Here is a 23,837-nt window from a genome sequence, read left to right as displayed (position 1 = left end):
AGTAAGCCTGACTCAAAGGAACTTAGGCTCAATGGTTTCCCTCATTCGTCATAATCAGTAGAAACCTTGGGCTCTACTAGCAGAGATCTGAAATAGAACAAAATCTTGATACATAAGGCCATATAGTATGAAGCTAATTGAAAGGACCTCCAGGATATTGAAACAAAAGCCATATAATGAATGATTGTTGTCCTTAATGTACTATGTTGTCTCTCATCTCCTTTGCTGTCCCTTGCTTATCTCATATTGTTACACTATCTCACTTTGTTACCTGATATATTGAATTTATTTGCATTTGGTTATTTGAAATTTGATAGGGAAGGGGGGAAAACCAAGACGGGTGGGGGTGTGGGGGGGAGGGAAATGGGTACCAAGACATGTGAAATGGTATCAATGTATGTGAATTAATGCACCTTCTATCTGGCAAATATCATGTAACCCTTTTATTAATTACAATAAAAAAGAGTAAAAAAAAAAAGAAACAAAAGGCACATGATATCCTTAAGATGTGGCTATTAAATCCAAAGAGTACAAGAGCAAGGACTCAATATTGGCATACTCAATGCTATCGACATGGTAATGGAAATATAAACATATCTATCTATCTATCTCTCTCTCTATATATATATAAACCTATGACTCTACAGAGATAATGTTTTATTCCATAAATTAATATGTTTCTATGACATACAAACTCTTAGACAAATTTTGATTAAGTTCTAAAACAAAAGCACCACTGATTGTATACAGAGACTCCCTTCTTGAACACTTGTTTGTTAAACTTGTCATTTAAAATATGATGAAAAAAATCAATGTTAATAAATTCTTTATAAAAAATTCATATTCAAAGATCGGACAACATCTCAGTGATTTATAAAATTCCCTTTTCCTGTTTATGTAAAGGAAGGAGGGTAGATCATGAAACTAGAGAAGCCAAGATATCAGAGGCACATCACGTATAAACTGCTTTCAAAAAGCACAGGAGCACAGTTTTCTATGTTAAATATTATATTGGCTCAAAGTTGTAGTATTTAAAAAATGCTAGCCATCCTAATGAGAAGATAGTATAACACCTCTTCCTTTTTCCCCATGCCAACTTAATAAAGTGTTTGTCCAAAGTATGAAAAATAGTCTTTTCTCTTACAAGAACAAACAACCTGTAAAATGTCTATATGTGTAATGTGTGTTTTCAATACTTCTTTGCTTTTTCCATCTCTAAGTTTTGGCATTTGCTCCAGATGACAGTACAGAGGGACTCTAAGGACAAACAGATGATTAGGACACAGAAAGCTAATAATGTCATAGGAAATAGATGTCAAAATATGTAGAAGAAGCACATGGCAGGCACAGAGGACCCTGAGAGGCACAAGGATTTGTTCAGGATGAGAGGAACCGTGGCAGAGAAGGCATGGATCTGACCCAGGAATGGCTCCTGGAAGCTGAGACATGCCAGTAGCCAGGGCTAGCAGAGGATGTTGGGATTGGACAGACAAGGAGAACTGTGCTGTGGACTGTGTCTCCATGTGCACATTGTGATGTGGGAGGGGAGATGTCAGCCTCCAGTTGGTCTTGTGTGAGGAAGCAGCATAGGTCATTGGGCTGAGAGGTGACCCTGCCTCCCTCACAATGGAATAGAGCATGGAACCCTGATAGCCAGGCAACCATAACTGACTGTGGGCTCAAGCAAGCTCACTTGGCCTGTGACTCAGGAGCGAGAATCATGTTCTCGTTTTGTTTTCACAGGACAAGAGACTCAAGTCTCAGGCAAGAGAGGCGTGACGGCCTCAAGGAACGCTACCGACACTGGGTCAGCGCCCAGCCACGAGCCCAAGGTCTAAAGCTCTTTTCCAGGATGAAACTAAGGAAAGCACAAGGCAATTCAGGCCAGGTATGTTCACGACAGGAAACCTATTTCACCCCATCCTGGCCCATATTAGAACCGTCTTTGTGTGTGTTTTCAAGTGTCTGTCTCTGCTGAGAGAATACATTCTGTGTAGTTTTCCATGTTCTCTATCACAATCACTCCATATGGAGTGCGCTGTCATTTCCACATTTGAAAGATCCCTTCTCTTTACCACCTTAGGGCCACATTGATTCAGCCCAGACCCGGAATGTGCCACATAATCTATGGAGTCGGGAGGCAGGCCTGCTGGAGAGGCTGGTAATTAACCTAGTCCCTGCCTACCAGAAGGGAGACCTCTTTTTTGTCAAAACCTTTCTGCGTAACTACAGACGGTGGGGGACGATGGAACAAGTGATGGATATTATCTTTAAAAAGTGAGTGTTTCCCCCTTCAAGTCCAGGGCTGCTCAGCCTCCACCTGGCACCTCCCTGAGCCTGTTCTTTTCACTGAGGTCTTCTCATGGGAATGAAGGATGAGACCAAGAAGTGTACACCATGGCTAGTTTTTTAGGACAGTGTCACCAAGGGCATTCCTTTTCCCTCAGAAGCTACTGGAACTTCAGAAGCCTGCTTTCTGAAAGGGCTAGAATTACAGGCATATGCTAGTGGCACCCAACTTGTGCCCTCACCTAGGGTGAGGCCCTAAGTAATCACATTTCCAATTAAAGATAAGGTGTCAAAGTAGCAGTCTTGGAGGCTTGCGGAGTACAAGTAGACAGAGGAAACGCTGGGGAGGTGGTAAGGAGGCTGAATCACTTCTGAGCCATCAAGGAGGGATTATGTAGGCTTTACTTGTTTCTAACCCTGGAAGCATTTACGTTTTGGTGTGTGTTCTAGACCTGCATGTTGACCTCAGGACCTGAGTGCTGTCCTTTTGGTACTCAGAGCTGGCACTTGCCAAGTGAGCCACAGGTACAATTGTTGGCTGTGGCCGGTTAATTGAAAATTAATGTGTTGAGATTTTTTTTAAATTTTATTTATTTCTTTATTTGCATTTTTTATTGTAATTAGTAAAAGGGTTACATGATATTTGCCAGACAGAAGGTGCATTAATTCACGTACATTGATACCCTTTCACTTGTCTTGGTACTGACTAGACTGTTCTCCAACTGTGATCCTGAGAATAGCTAAGAATAAAGGCACGAGCCACTGACACATTAACTTTGGACAAATGCCTATAAGCCCCTTAGCAGAATATTCACAGAACCGTATAGACGTATCTCCCTGGTTTCCCTGTCACTTTTACATTCCCATGTGGGACTTAGCCAGCACCACAGGTGTCCTGTTAAGTTAGAAAAAGAGAACCATGGAGGTGACTTCTTCCTCTCCTCACTTAGGTACAGATATCTCCACCGTTACTGGGAGGAAGATGAGAAAACCAAAATGTAAGTGGGCTTCGGCACAAAGACTTTTGCCCCTCCTTGCAAAATGGGCATCATTGAGGCTTCTGCACCAAACTGCAGATTTCTTGTTTGCACACCACTTGTGACTTCCTTGAGGGGGGGGGCGGCTTTGGACTTCAGTGGATTGCAGGGGACACCGCTGTGGGTGTGGGTGTGTTGTCCAGGGATGACAGGAAGGGCTGTGTGCAGAAAGTCAGATCCAGCGTGGAATCGACCATCAGCCTTCTCATTGCCTGTCACAGTGAGAATGGTGGAGACTTGACTTTCAGAAGCTTCTAGAGGCATGTTGTGAGGAGCATCCTGCTCCCAGGTTTCCTCTCCCTCTTTCCAACATGCAGGTCTGTGTATAGGACCCCCACAGCATGCGAGTCCAGCCACTAAGTGGCTCAGGAGGAAGGCACACAACGGGCAGGGTGGTGCTCATAGTGTGCTTGTCCCCAATCTGCCCACAGCGCCCTCTGCTCTATTATCACTATGTGGATGGACTGCTGCCCTGGAGATTTTTATAAGTGCCAGAACCAAGACACCCTGCATGAGCTGATGTACTATGTGTGGCTCTACATGCCTTCCTGGGACCTACTGCTCCGTTTAGAAATCATCCTTGCTGATCTGGAGAATTCCATGAAGAAGAAGAACAACAAGAGGAGGAAGGAGTCCTTGTATAGGCGCTTCAGAGCTTGTGAGTAGGGACGGACGGGACCTGGGTCTCTTGGGATGGCCCCAGATTGTCCGGGACGGGAGCCCTTAGTACTACCCAGCTTAGCAGAAATGCCCTTTTATGGATATGCTCTGCCAGCCAACGTCTGTTCTCTTTTTGAAAGTACTTGGCCTGAGCCACAGCTGAGAAAGACCCAACCTTCAGAGTTCAATCCAATCTCCAATTCTTTTTTTATTTTTTGTGGGTCATGGGGCTTGAAGTAGACCTGGGCACTCCCTGTGCTCTTCAGCTGAAGGCCACTGTCCTACAAATGGCCCTGACCTTTGTCCCTGAGCTTTGCAGCACAAGGCTACTCTCCTAACCTTGAGCCAACTTTCCCGTTTTCTAGAGGTTAATTGGAGATAAGAGACTCAGATCCTTTTGTGCCCAGGATAACTTTGAACCTTGATCCTCAGACCTCAGCCTCTTGAGTAGCTAGGAATAGAGGCGTGAGCTACCGTACTTGCCCAAACTCAAATTTTATGGATGGCTTCCTCTGTTACATCCTCATGGACTTTGAGACATTCCTGAACTTGTAGAGTCCACTCTAAGATTCCTGTACCTTTCCCCATTCTCAGGTTGGCGCCGCCATAGAGCAGCCTCTCCTGAACTCCCTATCAGTATCCCAGCAGTGATCTCAACGATGGTGACCCGTGAAGAGCTGGAGACATCACTGGACTCCGCACAGCATGTGAAGCCAGAAGAATCTGTTAATTGTGTGGAGAAGCCGGAACAGGCTTTGTGTCCTGTGTACAGCGAATGCATTCTGAACCCCACTAATGTCACCCAGGAACCTGCCAGTCCCCTGCAGGGAGAGAAAGATGATGGAGACTCTCCCCTGACTTTTACAGTCAGCTTAGATCAGCCCAGTTCCAATGAAGTCATCACTCCTGGGGTGCAGGATAAAGCATCCCCTGAGGGGTTCATGGAGTATGTCTCCAGCCAAAGTTCAAGAGAACCCCTTAAAGATGTCAAAAAGGTAGTGTTAGTCGAGGAAAGTGAGTCTGTCCTCAGAGAATATCCAGACAAATCTGTCCAGCTGCAGGAGATCCAGTCTCCACCTGAGGAACTAGAACCTGCCCCTGCACCACCTCAGGAAGGAAATCCCATCTTCACTGAGGCAGTAGATCCCCTTGAGGACTCTGACTTAGAATATTTTCCTGAAGGCAATTTGGAGGCTGGTTTAGATCTTGATATTCCCTCCCCCATCCCTGAGAAAATCTTACTCTTTCTTTTTGTAATGGCTGTTGTAAAATGTTCTCTCTATTTATTGCTCTAATTTTATTAAAATGTCACTGTTTATATTATGTTGTACAATAAATCAAGTACTGTGGTTTTTTTCACCCCCTCCCTATATGATGCCCTCGACACATGGACCCTAAGTGGGGAGAAATGTAGAGTGACCTGGAGCTGTGGGAGGAACTTACTGGATATACATGGAGCAGTTACATGCACAGGGAATGGCAAGGAGTAAATGGAAATCGGTTTTTGTGGAAGCAAGGAGGTAGTCTGGCTCACACCTCTAATGCTAACAACTTAGTAGACAGAGATCTCTGAGGGTCTAGGTTCTGGACTATCCTTGGGCTGGAAAGTTCATGAAACTCTTTTCTCCAGCTAACCATCAAGAAAGAATGGCTAGCTTTGAGCAAAAAAAGGTTAGTGAAGCCATCCCTGACTGACACAGAGAAGGGGGGGGGAGAGAGAGAGAGAGAGACAGAGACAGAGAGAGAGAGACAGAGAGAGAGAGAGAGAGAGAGAGACAGAGAGACAGACAAGATAGAGAGACAGAGAGACAGAGAGAGAGAGAGAGAGAGAGAGAGAGAGAGAGAGAGAGAGAGAGAGGGAAAGAGAAACAGAGGCAGCGAGAGACAGAGAGACAGAGAGAGACAGAGAGATAGAAGGAGTGAAGATACAGAGACAGTGTTTTAGATTGCTCTGCCAGATTGGCTTAAAAATGGGATCCTCAGAGCTTGAAGTTTGGCCTAGTGGTAGAGTGTTTGCCTAGCATGCATGAACACCAGTATTCAATTCCTCCATACTACATACATAGAAAAAAAAAGCCAGATGTTGTTCTGTGGCTCAACTGGTAGAGGTCTAACCTTGAGCAATCCCAAGGACAGTGCTTAGGCCATGTGTTCAATTCAGGACTAGCAAAAAAGGATTGAGAGCCTCAGATCTCAGCCTCCTTAGTAGAATCACAGGAGTCACTGATGCCTGGCTAAGCCAGTACTTTGTCAGTTTAGCCAGAGTGGAGCTGTGTTATACAATTCGACCAGTTAAACTCAAGGAAATAGTAGAGTAATTCAATCATCTGAAATGGGAACTTCATTACTGTTTTTCTTCCAAAGGAAGAAAGCATTCTGGGAGAAGAAACACAAGCAGCTAGCTCCCTGTGCAAGAACAAATGTCCCTGCATGCCTGAACGCTTTCTCAAGGTGCTGGAAGACCCTTCGTTTAGAATCCAAAGATGCCAAAGACTAGGCCTGATGTTTCTGAAGCCCAGAGTGGAGCCTGGATTTCAGCCTGAACATTCTGCAAAGCCATGTACATGGCCATCAGCAGACAAGGTGTGTGTGCTGTGTGTGTGCTCATGACTCTTAGGAGGCTGCCTTCAGAATGGACAGGAGAAACTCTGTGATGAATCCAGGCTACGTGGCTGTGCTCCTAGGTACTGCATTGTGATACTGTGTGTTCCATGGATGCATGCGCCTGCATGCCTGTACATACATTTGTGGCACTCACTGTTCCCATTCAGATCCTAGGAATGTTCTGACAAGTTCAGTGCAGACACTGGGACAGACATGCAGTCTTCCCTCTGCAGGAAAGTTCCCCGGGCTGAGAACTCCAGCAGGAGGGGCTTTCCCTTTTATCGTCTCCTTTTGGTCATCACTCACATCTAGTGGAGTTGGAGACAGTGCTCTGTGGATCCTGACAGCCATGAAAACACTCGACATTTGCAAGTGTTCTTTAAAGACAAACACTGGAAGCTCTGTTTGCTCTTTGTAAGAGATACAGAAATGAAATAATGAACTCTCTTTTTTAATTTTTTATATATATTTTTTGTAATTAATTGCAGGGTTACTTTATATTCATTCGATAGAAGGTGCATTACTTCACATACATTAATACCATTACTCATGTCTTGGTCGCCATTTCCCTCCCCCCGACCCGCACCCCTCATCTTGAATTCTCCCCTTCCCTATCCAATTTCAAATAACCAAATACACATTTATCCAACATATCAGATAACAAAGTGAAATACTGTAACAATATGAGATAACCAAGGGACAGCAAAAGAAATGAGGGATAACATAGTACATTAAGGACACTCATTATATGGCTTTTGTTTTATATTCTAGAGGTCCTTTCATTTAGGGTCATACTGTACGACCTTAGGTATCTAGGTATAGCTATTGCAAATCTCTGCTAGAAGAGCCCAAGGTTTCCTCTAATTATGAAAAAGAGGGAAAACATTGAGTCTATGTTCCTTTGAGTCTGGCTTACTTCACTTAATATGTTTTTTCTAAGTCTTTCCCTTTCTTTACAAATGGGGTGATGTCATTCTTTCTGACAGCAGCATAGAATTCCATTGTGTATAAATACCGCATCTTGTTCATCAACTCATCAACTGAGGGACATCTCAGTTGGTTCCATATCTTTGCTATGGTAAAGACTGCTGCAACGAACATCACTGTGCTAGTGGATTTAGTATGGGCAATGAAATTGTGGAAGCAATCTGGGAAATGCCAACCAAAAAGAGCCCAGGTCCAGATGGTTTCACTGCGGAATTCTACAAGACGTTTAAAGATGAAATAACATACCTATACTCTTGAAACTTTCGAGAAATAGAAACAGAAGGAGCAATATCAAAATCATTTTATGAAGCTAATATTACTCTCATCCCCAAACCAGGGAAAGACCGAACAAAAAAGAACACTACAGATCTATCTCTCTAATGAACACAGACGCAAAACTCCTCAATAAAATGTTAGCCAACAGAATCCAGAAACAAATTTAAAAAATCCATACACTACGATCAAGTGGGCTTCATCCCACAGATGCAAAGCTGGTTTAACATTCGCAAATCAATCAATGTAATACATCACATCAGTAGAGCTAAGGGAAAGAATCATATAATTTCTCAGGACGCAGAGAAGGCATTTGACAAAATACAACATCCACTCATGTAGAAAGCACTAGAAAAATAGGAATAAGAGGTACATTCCTCAAAATAGTGAAAGCCATATATGAAAAACCTACAGCCAGTATTATACTAAATGGTGAAAGACTAGGACCATTTACTTTAAAATCAGGAACTAGACAGGGATGCCCACTCTCTCCTCTTCTCTTCAGTATAGTGCTAAAACCCTTAGCCAGAGCAATCAGGCAAGCAAAGGACACCAAAGGGATCCACGTGGGGAAAGAAGAAATTAAACTTTCCCTATTCGCAGATGACATGATCCTCTACTTGAGTGACCCAACAAACTCCACTCCCAAACTCCTAGAATTAATAAACTACTTTAGCAAAGTGGCAGGATACAAAATTAACCTTCAGAATTCAGTAGCCTTCTTGCACAGCAACAATACACAAATAGAAGGGCAAATCAAGAGAATGATCCCATTCACAATAGCCCCCCAAAGAATAAAATACTTAGGAATTAACTTAACCAAAGATGTAAAGGAATTCTTCAGTGAAAACTGTAAAAGCCTAACAAAAGAAATTAAAGAGGATGCTAGGAAATGGAAAGACATCCCATGCTCATGGCTAGGGAGAACCGACATAGTGAAAATAGCTATAGGGCCAAAATTGATATACAAATTCAACGCAATCCCCATGAAAATCCCAAAGACATCCTTTACTGAAATAGAAGATATAATCCAAAGATTCATATGGAACAAAAAGGACCTAGAATTGCCAAAACAATTCTAGGCAAAAAGAGCAAGGCTGGTGGTATTACAATCCCAGACTTCGAACACTACTAGAGAGCCATAATGACAAAAACAGCATGGTATTGGCACAAAAACAGACCAGAAGATCAGTGGAACAGAATAGAAGACCCAGAAATAGAACCACATACCTATAGGCAACTTGTATTTGACAAAGGAGCCAAAGATATACAGTGGAACAAACACAGTCTATTCAATTATTGGTGCTGGCAAAAACTGGGCAGCCACATGTAGAAACTAAAAATTGACCCTAGCCTTTCGCCATGCACAATCATTAACTCAAAGTGGATCGAAGACCTCAACGTCACACCGGAAACTGTGAAACCACTACATGATAAATTAGGAGAGACACTGGAACTCATAGGCACAGGCAAAAGATTCCTGAACAGAATTTCAGGGTCACAACAGATGGGAGAGAGACTCGATAAATGGGACTACCTAAAAATAAAGTTTCTGTACGGATAAAAGCATAGTCGCAAAAGCAGAGAGACAGCCAACCAACTGGGAAAAGATATTCACCAACAATGTATCTGACAAATGCTTGATATCCAGAATCTACAGGGAAATCAAGAAACTAATCCCCCGAAAACCCAATAAACCATTCACTAAATGGGCAAGGGAACTAAAGAGAGACTTATCAGAAGAAGAGATTAAAATGGCAGAAAAGCATATGAAAAAGCGTTCATCATGTATAGTCATAAAGGAAATGCAAATAAAACAACCCTAAGGTACCACCTTACCCCAGTAAGAACGGCCAAGATTTAGAACTCAGACAATGAAAGTTGCTGGCAGGGTTGTGGAGAAAAAGGAACCCTACTAGACTGCTGGCGGGAATGTAAACTAGTTCAGTCTCTCTGGAAAGCAGCCTGGAGGTTTCTTAAAGAAGTGAAAATTGACCTTCCCTACGATCCCGCCATAACAGTTCTGGGCATCTACCCTGAACATCGTAACCCAAGATATGATAAGGACACCTGCTCAGCTATGTTCATCTCTGCACTATTCACAATAGTCAGGTGATGGAAACAATCCAGATGCCCTACTGCAGATGAATGGACATAAAAAATGTGGTATATATACACAATGGAATTCTACATAGCCAACAGACAAGATCAAATAATGGCATTCACAGGGAAGTAGATGAATCTAGAGCAAACCATGTTGGTGAGACAAATCAGGACTTAAGAAACAAAAGGCACATGGTATCCTTCAGATGTGGCTATTAAATCCAAAGAGTACAAGAGCAAGGACTCAACATTGGCATACCCAATGCTATGGACATGGTAATGGAAATATAAACATAACTATATATACATACAAACCTATGACTCTACAGAGATAATGTTTTATTCCATAAATTAATATGTTTCTATGACATACAAACTCTTAGCCAAATTTTGATTAAGTTCTAAAACAAAAGTCCCAGTGATTGTATACAGAGACTCCCTTTTTGAATACTTGTTTGTTAAATTTCTCATTTAAAATATGATGAAAAAAATCAATGTTAATAAATTCTTTATAAAAAATGCATGTTCAGAGACAGGCAACATCTCAGTAATTTATAAAATTCCCTTTTCCTGTTTATGTAAAGGAAGGAGGGTAGATCATGAAACTAGAGAAGTCAAGATATTAGAGGCAAATCACGTATAAACAAATTGATTCTGAAAAGCACAGGAACACAGTTTTCTATGTTAAACATTACATTCGCTCAAAGATGTAGTATTTAAAAAATGCTAGGCATCCTAATGAGAAGATTCCTTTTTCCCCATGCTTACTTCATAAAGTGTTTGTCCAAAGTATGAAAAATAGTCTTTTCCCTTACAAGAACAAACAACCTGTAAAATGTCTATATGTGTAATGTGTGTTTTCAATACTTCTTTGCTTTTTCCATCTCTAAGAATTGGCATTTGCTCCAGATGACAGTACAGAGGGACTCTAAGGACAAACAGATGATTAGGACACAGAAAGCTAATAATGTCATAGGAAATAGATGTCAAAATATGTAGAAGAAGCACATGGCAGGCACAGAGGACCCTGAGAGGCACAAGGATTTGTTCAGGATGAGAGGAACCGTGGCAGAGAAGGCATGGATCTGACCCAGGAATGGCTCCTGGAAGCTGAGACATGCCAGTAGCCAGGGCTAGCAGAGGATGTAGGGATTGGACAGACAAGGAGAACTGTGCTGTGGACTGTGTCTCCATGTGCACATTGTGATGTGGGAGGGGAGATGTCAGCCTCCAGTTGGTCTTGTGTGAGGAAGCAGCATAGGTCATTGGGCTGAGAGGTGACCCTGACTCCCTCACAATGGAATAGAGCATGGAACCCTGATAGCCAGGCAACCATAACTGACTGTGGGCTCAAGCAAGCTCACTTGGCCTGTGACTCAGGAGCGAGAATCATGTTCTCGTTTTGTTTTCACAGGACAAGAGACTCAAGTCTCAGGCAAGAGAGGCGTGACGGCCTCAAGGAACGCTACCGACACTGGGTCAGCACCCAGCCACGAGCCCAAGGTCTAAAGCTCTTTTCCAGGATGAAACTAAGGAAAGCACAAGGCAATTCAGGCCAGGTATGTTCACGATAGGAAACCTATTTCACCCCATCCTGGCCCATATTAGAACCGTCTTTGTGTGTGTTTTCAAGTGTCTGTCTCTGCTGAGAGAATACATTCTGTGTAGTTTTCCATGTTCTCTATCACAATCACTCCATATGGAGTGCGCTGTCATTTCCACATTTGAAAGATCCCTTCTCTTTACCACCTTAGGGCCACATTGATTCAGCCCAGACCCGGAATGTGCCACATAATCTATGGAGTCGGGAGGCAGGCCTGCTGGAGAGGCTGGTAATTAACCTAGTCCCTGCCTACCAGAAGGGAGACCTCTTTTTTGTCAAAACCTTTCTGCGTAACTACAGACGGTGGGGGACGATGGAACAAGTGATGGATATTATCTTTAAAAAGTGAGTGTTTCCCCCTTCAAGTCCAGGGCTGCTCAGCCTCCACCTGGCACCTCCCTGAGCCTGTTCTTTTCACTGAGGTCTTCTCATGGGAATGAAGGATGAGACCAAGAAGTGTACACCATGGCTAGTTTTTTAGGACAGTGTCACCAAGGGCATTCCTTTTCCCTCAGAAGCTACTGGAACTTCAGAAGCCTGCTTTCTGAAAGGGCTAGAATTACAGGCATATGCTAGTGGCACCCAACTTGTGCCCTCACCTAGGGTGAGGCCCTAAGTAATCACATTTCCAATTAAAGATAAGGTGTCAAAGTAGCAGTCTTGGAGGCTTGCGGAGTACAAGTAGACAGAGGAAACGCTGGGGAGGTGGTAAGGAGGCTGAATCACTTCTGAGCCATCAAGGAGGGATTATGTAGGCTTTACTTGTTTCTAACCCTGGAAGCATTTACGTTTTGGTGTGTGTTCTAGACCTGCATGTTGACCTCAGGACCTGAGTGCTGTCCTTTTGGTACTCAGAGCTGGCACTTGCCAAGTGAGCCACAGGTACAATTGTTGGCTGTGGCCGGTTAATTGAAAATTAATGTGTTGAGATTTTTTTTAAATTTTATTTATTTCTTTATTTGCATTTTTTATTGTAATTAGTAAAAGGGTTACATGATATTTGCCAGACAGAAGGTGCATTAATTCACGTACATTGATACCCTTTCACTTGTCTTGGTACTGACTAGACTGTTCTCCAACTGTGATCCTGAGAATAGCTAAGAATAAAGGCACGAGCCACTGACACATTAACTTTGGACAAATGCCTATAAGCCCCTTAGCAGAATATTCACAGAACCGTATAGACGTATCTCCCTGGTTTCCCTGTCACTTTTACATTCCCATGTGGGACTTAGCCAGCACCACAGGTGTCCTGTTAAGTTAGAAAAAGAGAACCATGGAGGTGACTTCTTCCTCTCCTCACTTAGGTACAGATATCTCCACCGTTACTGGGAGGAAGATGAGAAAACCAAAATGTAAGTGGGCTTCGGCACAAAGACTTTTGCCCCTCCTTGCAAAATGGGCATCATTGAGGCTTCTGCACCAAAGTGCAGATTTCTTGTTTGCACACCACTTGTGACTTCCTTGAGGGGGGGGGCGGCTTTGGACTTCAGTGGATTGCAGGGGACACCGCTGTGGGTGTGGGTGTGTTGTCCAGGGATGACAGGAAGGGCTGTGTGCAGAAAGTCAGATCCAGCGTGGAATCGACCATCAGCCTTCTCATTGCCTGTCACAGTGAGAATGGTGGAGACTTGACTTTCAGAAGCTTCTAGAGGCATGTTGTGAGGAGCATCCTGCTCCCAGGTTTCCTCTCCCTCTTTCCAACATGCAGGTCTGTGTTTAGGACCCCCACAGCATGCGAGTCCAGCCACTAAGTGGCTCAGGAGGAAGGCACACAACGGGCAGGGTGGTGCTCATAGTGTGCTTGTCCCCAATCTGCCCACAGCGCCCTCTGCTCTATTATCACTATGTGGATGGACTGCTGCCCTGGAGATTTTTATAAGTGCCAGAACCAAGACACCCTGCATGAGCTGATGTACTATGTGTGGCTCTACATGCCTTCCTGGGACCTACTGCTCCGTTTAGAAATCATCCTTGCTGATCTGGAGAAATCCGTGAAGAAGAAGAACAACAAGAGGAGGAAGGAGTCCTTGTATAGGCGCTTCAGAGCTTGTGAGTAGGGACGGACGGGACCTGGGTCTCTTGGGATGGCCCCGGATTGTCCGGGACGGGAGCCCTTAGTACTACCCAGCTTAGCAGAAATGCCCTTTTATGGATATGCTCTGCCAGCCAACGTCTGTTCTCTTTTTGAAAGTACTTGGCCTGAGCCACAGCTGAGAAAGACCCAACCTTCAGAGTTCAATCCAATCTCCAATTCTTTTTTTATTTTTTGTGGGTCATGGGGCTTGAAGTAGACCTGGGCACTCCCTGTGCTCTTCAGCTGAAGGCCACTGTCCTACAAATGGCCCTGACCTTTGTCCCTGAGCTTTGCAGCACAAGGCTACTCTCCTAACCTTGAGCCAACTTTCCCGTTTTCTAGAGGTTAATTGGAGATAAGAGACTCAGATCCTTTTGTGCCCAGGATAACTTTGAACCTTGATCCTCAGACCTCAGCCTCTTGAGTAGCTAGGAATAGAGGCGTGAGCTACCGTACTTGCCCAAACTCAAATTTTATGGATGGCTTCCTCTGTTACATCCTCATGGACTTTGAGACATTCCTGAACTTGTAGAGTCCACTCTAAGATTCCTGTACCTTTCCCCATTCTCAGGTTGGCGCCGCCATAGAGCAGCCTCTCCTGAACTCCCTATCAGTATCCCAGCAGTGATCTCAACGATGGTGACCCGTGAAGAGCTGGAGACATCACTGGACTCCGCACAGCATGTGAAGCCAGAAGAATCTGTTAATTGTGTGGAGAAGCCGGAACAGGCTTTGTGTCCTGTGTACAGCGAATGCATTCTGAACCCCACTAATGTCACCCAGGAACCTGCCAGTCCCCTGCAGGGAGAGAAAGATGATGGAGACTCTCCCCTGACTTTTACAGTCAGCTTAGATCAGCCCAGTTCCAATGAAGTCATCACTCCTGGGGTGCAGGATAAAGCATCCCCTGAGGGGTTCATGGAGTATGTCTCCAGCCAAAGTTCAAGAGAACCCCTTAAAGATGTCAAAAAGGTAGTGTTAGTCGAGGAAAGTGAGTCTGTCCTCAGAGAATATCCAGACAAATCTGTCCAGCTGCAGGAGATCCAGTCTCCACCTGAGGAACTAGAACCTGCCCCTGCACCACCTCAGGAAGGAAATCCCATCTTCACTGAGGCAGTAGATCCCCTTGAGGACTCTGACTTAGAATATTTTCCTGAAGGCAATTTGGAGGCTGGTTTAGATCTTGATATTCCCTCCCCCATCCCTGAGAAAATCTTACTCTTTCTTTTTGTAATGGCTGTTGTAAAATGTTCTCTCTATTTATTGCTCTAATTTTATTAAAATGTCACTGTTTATATTATGTTGTACAATAAATCAAGTACTGTGGTTTTTTTCACCCCCTCCCTATATGATGCCCTCGACACATGGACCCTAAGTGGGGAGAAATGTAGAGTGACCTGGAGCTGTGGGAGGAACTTACTGGATATACATGGAGCAGTTACATGCACAGGGAATGGCAAGGAGTAAATGGAAATCGGTTTTTGGTGGAAGCAAGGAGGTAGTCTGGCTCACACCTCTAATGCTAACAACTTAGTAGACAGAGATCTCTGAGGGTCTAGGTTCTGGACCATCCTTGGGCTGGAAAGTTCATGAAACTCTTTTCTCCAGCTAACCATCAAGAAAGAATGGCTAGCTTTGAGCAAAAAAATGTTAGTGAAGCCATCCCTGACTGACACAGAGAAGGGGGGGGGAGAGAGAGAGACAGAGAGACAGAGACAGAGACAGACAGAGACAGAGAGACAGAGAGAGAGAGAGAGAGAGAGAGGGAAAGAGAAACAGAGGCAGCGAGAGACAGAGAGACAGAGAGAGACAGAGAGATAGAAGGAGTGAAGATACAGAGACAGTGTTTTAGATTGCTCTGCCAGATTGGCTTAAAAATGGGATCCTCAGAGCTTGAAGTTTGGCCTAGTGGTAGAGTGTTTGCCTAGCATGCATGAACACCAGTATTCAATTCCTCCATACTACATACATAGAAAAAAAAGCCAGATGTTGTTCTGTGGCTCAACTGGTAGAGGTCTAACCTTGAGCAATCCCAAGGACAGTGCTTAGGCCATGTGTTCAATTCAGGACTAGCAAAAAAGGATTGAGAGCCTCAGATCTCAGCCTCCTTAGTAGAATCACAGGAGTCACTGATGCCTGGCTAAGCCAGTACTTTGTCAGTTTAGCCAGAGTGGAGCTGTGTTATACAATTCGACCAGTTAAACTCAAGGAAATAGTAGAGTAATTCAATCATCTGAAATGGGAACTTCATTACTGTTTTTCTTCCAAAGGAAGAAAGCATTCTGGGAGAAGAAACACAAGCAGCTAGCTCCCTGTGCAAGAACAAATGTCCCTGCATGCCTGAACGCTTTCTCAAGGTGCTGGAAGACCCTTCGTTTAGAATCCAAAGATGCCAAAGACTAGGCCTGATGTTTCTGAAGCCCAGAGTGGAGCCTGGATTTCAGCCTGAACATTCTGCAAAGCCATGTACATGGCCATCAGCAGACAAGGTGTGTGTGCTGTGTGTGTGCTCATGACTCTTAGGAGGCTGCCTTCAGAATGGACAGGAGAAACTCTGTGATGAATCCAGGCTACGTGGCTGTGCTCCTAGGTACTGCATTGTGATACTGTGTGTTCCATGGATGCATGCGCCTGCATGCCTGTACATACATTTGTGGCACTCACTGTTCCCATTCAGATCCTAGGAATGTTCTGACAAGTTCAGTGCAGACACTGGGACAGACATGCAGTCTTCCCTCTGCAGGAAAGTTCCCCGGGCTGAGAACTCCAGCAGGAGGGGCTTTCCCTTTTATCGTCTCCTTTTGGTCATCACTCACATCTAGTGGAGTTGGAGACAGTGCTCTGTGGATCCTGACAGCCATGAAAACACTCGACATTTGCAAGTGTTCTTTAAAGACAAACACTGGAAGCTCTGTTTGCTCTTTGTAAGAGATACAGAAATGAAATAATGAACTCTCTTTTTTAATTTTTTATATATATTTTTTGTAATTAATTGCAGGGTTACTTTATATTCATTCGATAGAAGGTGCATTACTTCACATACATTAATACCATTACTCATGTCTTGGTCGCCATTTCCCTCCCCCCGACCCGCACCCCTCATCTTGAATTCTCCCCTTCCCTATCCAATTTCAAATAACCAAATACACATTTATCCAACATATCAGATAACAAAGTGAAATACTGTAACAATATGAGATAACCAAGGGACAGCAAAAGAAATGAGGGATAACATAGTACATTAAGGACAGCAATCACTCATTATATGGCTTTTGTTTTATATTCTAGAGGTCCTTTCATTTAGGGTCATACTGTACGACCTTAGGTATCTAGGTATAGCTATTGCAAATCTCTGCTAGAAGAGCCCAAGGTTTCCTCTAATTATGAAAAAGAGGGAAAACATTGAGTCTATGTTCCTTTGAGTCTGGCTTACTTCACTTAATATGTTTTTTCTAAGTCTTTCCCTTTCTTTACAAATGGGGTGATGTCATTCTTTCTGACAGCAGCATAGAATTCCATTGTGTATAAATACCGCATCTTGTTCATCAACTCATCAACTGAGGGACATCTCAGTTGGTTCCATATCTTTGCTATGGTAAAGACTGCTGCAACGAACATCACTGTGCTAGTGGATTTAGTATGGGCAATGAAATTGTGGAAGCAATCTGGGAAATGCCAACCAAAAAGAGCCCAGGTCCAGATGGTTTCACTGCGGAATTCTACAAGACGTTTAAAGATGAAATAACATACCTATACTCTTGAAACTTTCGAGAAATAGAAACAGAAGGAGCAATATCAAAATCATTTTATGAAGCTAATATTACTCTCATCCCCAAACCAGGGAAAGACCGAACAAAAAAGAACACTACAGATCTATCTCTCTAATGAACACAGACGCAAAACTCCTCAATAAAATGTTAGCCAACAGAATCCAGAAACAAATTTAAAAAATCCATACACTACGATCAAGTGGGCTTCATCCCACAGATGCAAAGCTGGTTTAACATTCGCAAATCAATCAATGTAATACATCACATCAGTAGAGCTAAGGGAAAGAATCATATAATTTCTCAGGACGAAGAGAAGGCATTTGACAAAATACAACATCCACTCATGTAGAAAGCACTAGAAAAATAGGAATAAGAGGTACATTCCTCAAAATAGTGAAAGCCATATATGAAAAACCTACAGCCAGTATTATACTAAATGGTGAAAGACTAGGACCATTTACTTTAAAATCAGGAACTAGACAGGGATGCCCACTCTCTCCTCTTCTCTTCAGTATAGTGCTAAAACCCTTAGCCAGAGCAATCAGGCAAGCAAAGGACACCAAAGGGATCCACGTGGGGAAAGAAGAAATTAAACTTTCCCTATTCGCAGATGACATGATCCTCTACTTGAGTGACCCAACAAACTCCACTCCCAAACTCCTAGAATTAATAAACTACTTTAGCAAAGTGGCAGGATACAAAATTAACCTTCAGAATTCAGTAGCCTTCTTGCACAGCAACAATACACAAATAGAAGGGCAAATCAAGAGAATGATCCCATTCACAATAGCCCCCCAAAGAATAAAATACTTAGGAATTAACTTAACCAAAGATGTAAAGGAATTCTTCAGTGAAAACTGTAAAAGCCTAACAAAAGAAATTAAAGAGGATGCTAGGAAATGGAAAGACATCCCATGCTCATGGCTAGGGAGAACCGACATAGTGAAAATAGCTATACTGCCAAAATTGATATACAAATTCAACGCAATCCCCATGAAAATCCCAAAGACATCCTTTACTGAAATAGAAGATATAATCCAAAGATTCATATGGAACAAAAAGGACCTAGAATTGCCAAAACAATTCTAGGCAAAAAGAGCAAGGCTGGTGGTATTACAATCCCAGACTTCGAACACTACTAGAAAGCCATAATGACAAAAACAGCATGGTATTGGCACAAAAACAGACCAGAAGATCAGTGGAACAGAATAGAAGACCCAGAAATAGAACCACATACCTATAGGCAACTTGTATTTGACAAAGGAGCCAAAGATATACAGTGGAACAAACACAGTCTATTCAATTATTGGTGCTGGCAAAAACTGGGCAGCCACATGTAGAAACTAAAAATTGACCCTAGCCTTTCGCCATGCACAATCATTAACTCAAAGTGGATCGAAGACCTCAACGTCAGACCGGAAACTGTGAAACCACTATATGATAAATTAGGAGAGACACTGGAACTCATAGGCACAGGCAAAAGATTCCTGAACAGAATTTCAGGGTCACAACAGATGGGAGAGAGACTCGATAAATGGGACTACCTAAAAATAAAAAGTTTCTGTACGGATAAAAGCATAGTCGCAAAAGCAGAGAGACAGCCAACCAACTGGGAAAAGATATTCACCAACAATGTATCTGACAAATGCTTGATATCCAGAATCTACAGGGAAATCAAGAAACTAATCCCCTGAAAACCCAATAAACCATTCACTAAATGGGCAAGGGAACTAAAGAGAGACTTATCAGAAGAAGAGATTAAAATGGCAGAAAAGCATATGAAAAAGCGTTCATCATGTATAGTCATAAAGGAAATGCAAATAAAACAACCCTAAGGTACCACCTTACCCCAGTAAGAACGGCCAAGATTTAGAACTCAGACAATGAAAGTTGCTGGCAGGGTTGTGGAGAAAAAGGAACCCTACTAGACTGCTGGCGGGAATGTAAACTAGTTCAGTCTCTCTGGAAAGCAGTCTGGAGGTTTCTTAAAGAAGTGAAAATTGACCTTCCCTACGATCCCGCCATAACAGTTCTGGGCATCTACCCTGAACATCGTAACCCAAGATATGATAAGGACACCTGCTCAGCTATGTTCATCTCTGCACTATTCACAATAGTCAGGTGATGGAAACAATCCAGATGCCCTACTGCAGATGAATGGACATAAAAAATGTGGTATATATACACAATGGAATTCTACATAGCCAACAGACAAGATCAAATAATGGCATTCACAGGGAAGTAGATGAATCTAGAGCAAACCATGTTGGTGAGACAAATCAGGACTTAAGAAACAAAAGGCACATGGTATCCTTCAGATGTGGCTATTAAATCCAAAGAGTACAAGAGCAAGGACTCAACATTGGCATACCCAATGCTATGGACATGGTAATGGAAATATAAACATAACTATATATACCTACAAACCTATGACTCTACAGAGATAATGTTTTATTCCATAAATTAATATGTTTCTATGACATACAAACTCTTAGCCAAATTTTGATTAAGTTCTAAAACAAAAGTCCCAGTGATTGTATACAGAGACTCCCTTTTTGAATACTTGTTTGTTAAATTTCTCATTTAAAATATGATGAAAAAAATCAATGTTAATAAATTCTTTATAAAAAATGCATGTTCAGAGACAGGCAACATCTCAGTAATTTATAAAATTCCCTTTTCCTGTTTATGTAAAGGAAGGAGGGTAGATCATGAAACTAGAGAAGTCAAGATATTAGAGGCAAATCACGTATAAACAAATTGATTCTGAAAAGCACAGGAACACAGTTTTCTATGTTAAACATTACATTCGCTCAAAGATGTAGTATTTAAAAAATGCTAGGCATCCTAATGAGAAGATTCCTTTTTCCCCATGCTTACTTCATAAAGTGTTTGTCCAAAGTATGAAAAATAGTCTTTTCCCTTACAAGAACAAACAACCTGTAAAATGTCTATATGTGTAATGTGTGTTTTCAATACTTCTTTGCTTTTTCCATCTCTAAGAATTGGCATTTGCTCCAGATGACAGTACAGAGGGACTCTAAGGACAAACAGATGATTAGGACACAGAAAGCTAATAATGTCATAGGAAATAGATGTCAAAATATGTAGAAGAAGCACATGGCAGGCACAGAGGACCCTGAGAGGCACAAGGATTTGTTCAGGATGAGAGGAACCGTGGCAGAGAAGGCATGGATCTGACCCAGGAATGGCTCCTGGAAGCTGAGACATGCCAGTAGCCAGGGCTAGCAGAGGATGTTGGGATTGGACAGACAAGGAGAACTGTGCTGTGGACTGTGTCTCCATGTGCACATTGTGATGTGGGAGGGGAGATGTCAGCCTCCAGTTGGTCTTGTGTGAGGAAGCAGCATAGGTCATTGGGCTGAGAGGTGACCCTGCCTCCCTCACAATGGAATAGAGCATGGAACCCTGATAGCCAGGCAACCATAACTGACTGTGGGCTCAAGCAAGCTCACTTGGCCTGTGACTCAGGAGCGAGAATCATGTTCTCGTTTTGTTTTCACAGGACAAGAGACTCAAGTCTCAGGCAAGAGAGGCGTGACGGCCTCAAGGAACGCTACCGACACTGGGTCAGCACCCAGCCACGAGCCCAAGGTCTAAAGCTCTTTTCCAGGATGAAACTAAGGAAAGCACAAGGCAATTCAGGCCAGGTATGTTCACGATAGGAAACCTATTTCACCCCATCCTGGCCCATATTAGAACCGTCTTTGTGTGTGTTTTCAAGTGTCTGTCTCTGCTGAGAGAATACATTCTGTGTAGTTTTCCATGTTCTCTATCACAATCACTCCATATGGAGTGCGCTGTCATTTCCACATTTGAAAGATCCCTTCTCTTTACCACCTTAGGGCCACATTGATTCAGCCCAGACCCGGAATGTGCCACATAATCTATGGAGTCGGGAGGCAGGCCTGCTGGAGAGGCTGGTAATTAACCTAGTCCCTGCCTACCAGAAGGGAGACCTCTTTTTTGTCAAAACCTTTCTGCGTAACTACAGACGGTGGGGGACGATGGAACAAGTGATGGATATTATCTTTAAAAAGTGAGTGTTTCCCCCTTCAAGTCCAGGGCTGCTCAGCCTCCACCTGGCACCTCCCTGAGCCTGTTCTTTTCACTGAGGTCTTCTCATGGGAATGAAGGATGAGACCAAGAAGTGTACACCATGGCTAGTTTTTTAGGACAGTGTCACCAAGGGCATTCCTTTTCCCTCAGAAGCTACTGGAACTTCAGAAGCCTGCTTTCTGAAAGGGCTAGAATTACAGGCATATGCTAGTGGCACCCAACTTGTGCCCTCACCTAGGGTGAGGCCCTAAGTAATCACATTTCCAATTAAAGATAAGGTGTCAAAGTAGCAGTCTTGGAGGCTTGCGGAGTACAAGTAGACAGAGGAAACGCTGGGGAGGTGGTAAGGAGGCTGAATCACTTCTGAGCCATCAAGGAGGGATTATGTAGGCTTTACTTGTTTCTAACCCTGGAAGCATTTACGTTTTGGTGTGTGTTCTAGACCTGCATGTTGACCTCAGGACCTGAGTGCTGTCCTTTTGGTACTCAGAGCTGGCACTTGCCAAGTGAGCCACAGGTACAATTGTTGGCTGTGGCCGGTTAATTGAAAATTAATGTGTTGAGATTTTTTTTAAATTTTATTTATTTCTTTATTTGCATTTTTTATTGTAATTAGTAAAAGGGTTACATGATATTTGCCAGACAGAAGGTGCATTAATTCACGTACATTGATACCCTTTCACTTGTCTTGGTACTGACTAGACTGTTCTCCAACTGTGATCCTGAGAATAGCTAAGAATAAAGGCACGAGCCACTGACACATTAACTTTGGACAAATGCCTATAAGCCCCTTAGCAGAATATTCACAGAACCGTATAGACGTATCTCCCTGGTTTCCCTGTCACTTTTACATTCCCATGTGGGACTTAGCCAGCACCACAGGTGTCCTGTTAAGTTAGAAAAAGAGAACCATGGAGGTGACTTCTTCCTCTCCTCACTTAGGTACAGATATCTCCACCGTTACTGGGAGGAAGATGAGAAAACCAAAATGTAAGTGGGCTTCGGCACAAAGACTTTTGCCCCTCCTTGCAAAATGGGCATCATTGAGGCTTCTGCACCAAACTGCAGATTTCTTGTTTGCACACCACTTGTGACTTCCTTGAGGGGGGGGGCGGCTTTGGACTTCAGTGGATTGCAGGGGACACCGCTGTGGGTGTGGGTGTGTTGTCCAGGGATGACAGGAAGGGCTGTGTGCAGAAAGTCAGATCCAGCGTGGAATCGACCATCAGCCTTCTCATTGCCTGTCACAGTGAGAATGGTGGAGACTTGACTTTCAGAAGCTTCTAGAGGCATGTTGTGAGGAGCATCCTGCTCCCAGGTTTCCTCTCCCTCTTTCCAACATGCAGGTCTGTGTTTAGGACCCCCACAGCATGCGAGTCCAGCCACTAAGTGGCTCAGGAGGAAGGCACACAACGGGCAGGGTGGTGCTCATAGTGTGCTTGTCCCCAATCTGCCCACAGCGCCCTCTGCTCTATTATCACTATGTGGATGGACTGCTGCCCTGGAGATTTTTATAAGTGCCAGAACCAAGACACCCTGCATGAGCTGATGTACTATGTGTGGCTCTACATGCCTTCCTGGGACCTACTGCTCCGTTTAGAAATCATCCTTGCTGATCTGGAGAAATCCGTGAAGAAGAAGAACAACAAGAGGAGGAAGGAGTCCTTGTATAGGCGCTTCAGAGCTTGTGAGTAGGGACGGACGGGACCTGGGTCTCTTGGGATGGCCCCGGATTGTCCGGGACGGGAGCCCTTAGTACTACCCAGCTTAGCAGAAATGCCCTTTTATGGATATGCTCTGCCAGCCAACGTCTGTTCTCTTTTTGAAAGTACTTGGCCTGAGCCACAGCTGAGAAAGACCCAACCTTCAGAGTTCAATCCAATCTCCAATTCTTTTTTTATTTTTTGTGGGTCATGGGGCTTGAAGTAGACCTGGGCACTCCCTGTGCTCTTCAGCTGAAGGCCACTGTCCTACAAATGGCCCTGACCTTTGTCCCTGAGCTTTGCAGCACAAGGCTACTCTCCTAACCTTGAGCCAACTTTCCCGTTTTCTAGAGGTTAATTGGAGATAAGAGACTCAGATCCTTTTGTGCCCAGGATAACTTTGAACCTTGATCCTCAGACCTCAGCCTCTTGAGTAGCTAGGAATAGAGGCGTGAGCTACCGTACTTGCCCAAACTCAAATTTTATGGATGGCTTCCTCTGTTACATCCTCATGGACTTTGAGACATTCCTGAACTTGTAGAGTCCACTCTAAGATTCCTGTACCTTTCCCCATTCTCAGGTTGGCGCCGCCATAGAGCAGCCTCTCCTGAACTCCCTATCAGTATCCCAGCAGTGATCTCAACGATGGTG

At 43.5% G+C, this 23,837-nt stretch overlaps 3 protein-coding genes across 3 annotated transcripts; all 3 read left to right on the top strand.

Moving 5' to 3' along the window:
• The first annotated feature begins 1,710 nt into the window (after window positions 1-1,710).
• LOC150044215 (uncharacterized) lies at window positions 1,711-5,290 on the top strand. The gene is made up of 5 exons (XM_090321391.1): window positions 1,711-1,888; window positions 2,084-2,277; window positions 3,240-3,287; window positions 3,758-3,984; window positions 4,581-5,290. The coding sequence occupies exons 1-5, from the start codon at window positions 1,721-1,723 to the stop codon at window positions 5,279-5,281; spliced, it is 1,338 nt and encodes a 445-aa protein (XP_090177517.1). The 5' UTR covers window positions 1,711-1,720; the 3' UTR covers window positions 5,282-5,290.
• Window positions 5,291-11,344: 6,054 nt separating this feature from the next.
• Window positions 11,345-14,914, top strand: LOC150044214 (uncharacterized). The gene is made up of 5 exons (XM_090321500.1): window positions 11,345-11,512; window positions 11,708-11,901; window positions 12,864-12,911; window positions 13,382-13,608; window positions 14,205-14,914. The coding sequence occupies exons 1-5, from the start codon at window positions 11,345-11,347 to the stop codon at window positions 14,903-14,905; spliced, it is 1,338 nt and encodes a 445-aa protein (XP_090177626.1). The 3' UTR covers window positions 14,906-14,914.
• A 5,992-nt stretch (window positions 14,915-20,906) lies between these two features.
• On the top strand, window positions 20,907-23,347 carry LOC150044213 (ral guanine nucleotide dissociation stimulator-like). The gene is made up of 4 exons (XM_090321510.1): window positions 20,907-21,074; window positions 21,270-21,463; window positions 22,426-22,473; window positions 22,944-23,347. The coding sequence occupies exons 1-4, from the start codon at window positions 20,907-20,909 to the stop codon at window positions 23,176-23,178; spliced, it is 645 nt and encodes a 214-aa protein (XP_090177636.1). The 3' UTR covers window positions 23,179-23,347.
• Window positions 23,348-23,837: the final 490 nt, after the last annotated feature.

Source organism: Megascapheus bottae, chromosome 30 (assembly GCF_031878675.1).
Source record: "Megascapheus bottae isolate mThoBot1 chromosome 30, mThoBot2.hap1, whole genome shotgun sequence".
Lineage (NCBI taxonomy): Eukaryota > Metazoa > Chordata > Mammalia > Rodentia > Geomyidae > Megascapheus > Megascapheus bottae.
The sequence above is the reverse complement of the archived record's forward strand: the minus strand, read 5'-3'. Positions and strand labels throughout refer to the sequence as shown.

Bases quoted from the DNA above. Each gene is read 5' to 3' on its own strand.
- LOC150044215 (XM_090321391.1), top strand. From the start codon at position 1,721: ATGTTCTCGTTTTGTTTTCACAGGACAAGAGACTCAAGTCTCAGGCAA. The intron at 2,278-3,239 runs GTGAGTGTTTCC...CTCCTCACTTAG, and splicing joins ATGGATATTATCTTTAAAAA to GTACAGATATCTCCACCGTT. The intron at 3,288-3,757 runs GTAAGTGGGCTT...ATCTGCCCACAG, and splicing joins GAAGATGAGAAAACCAAAAT to CGCCCTCTGCTCTATTATCA.
- LOC150044214 (XM_090321500.1), top strand. From the start codon at position 11,345: ATGTTCTCGTTTTGTTTTCACAGGACAAGAGACTCAAGTCTCAGGCAA. The intron at 11,513-11,707 runs GTATGTTCACGA...TTACCACCTTAG, and splicing joins CACAAGGCAATTCAGGCCAG to GGCCACATTGATTCAGCCCA. The intron at 13,609-14,204 runs GTGAGTAGGGAC...CCCCATTCTCAG, and splicing joins GTATAGGCGCTTCAGAGCTT to GTTGGCGCCGCCATAGAGCA.
- LOC150044213 (XM_090321510.1), top strand. From the start codon at position 20,907: ATGTTCTCGTTTTGTTTTCACAGGACAAGAGACTCAAGTCTCAGGCAA. The intron at 21,075-21,269 runs GTATGTTCACGA...TTACCACCTTAG, and splicing joins CACAAGGCAATTCAGGCCAG to GGCCACATTGATTCAGCCCA. The intron at 21,464-22,425 runs GTGAGTGTTTCC...CTCCTCACTTAG, and splicing joins ATGGATATTATCTTTAAAAA to GTACAGATATCTCCACCGTT.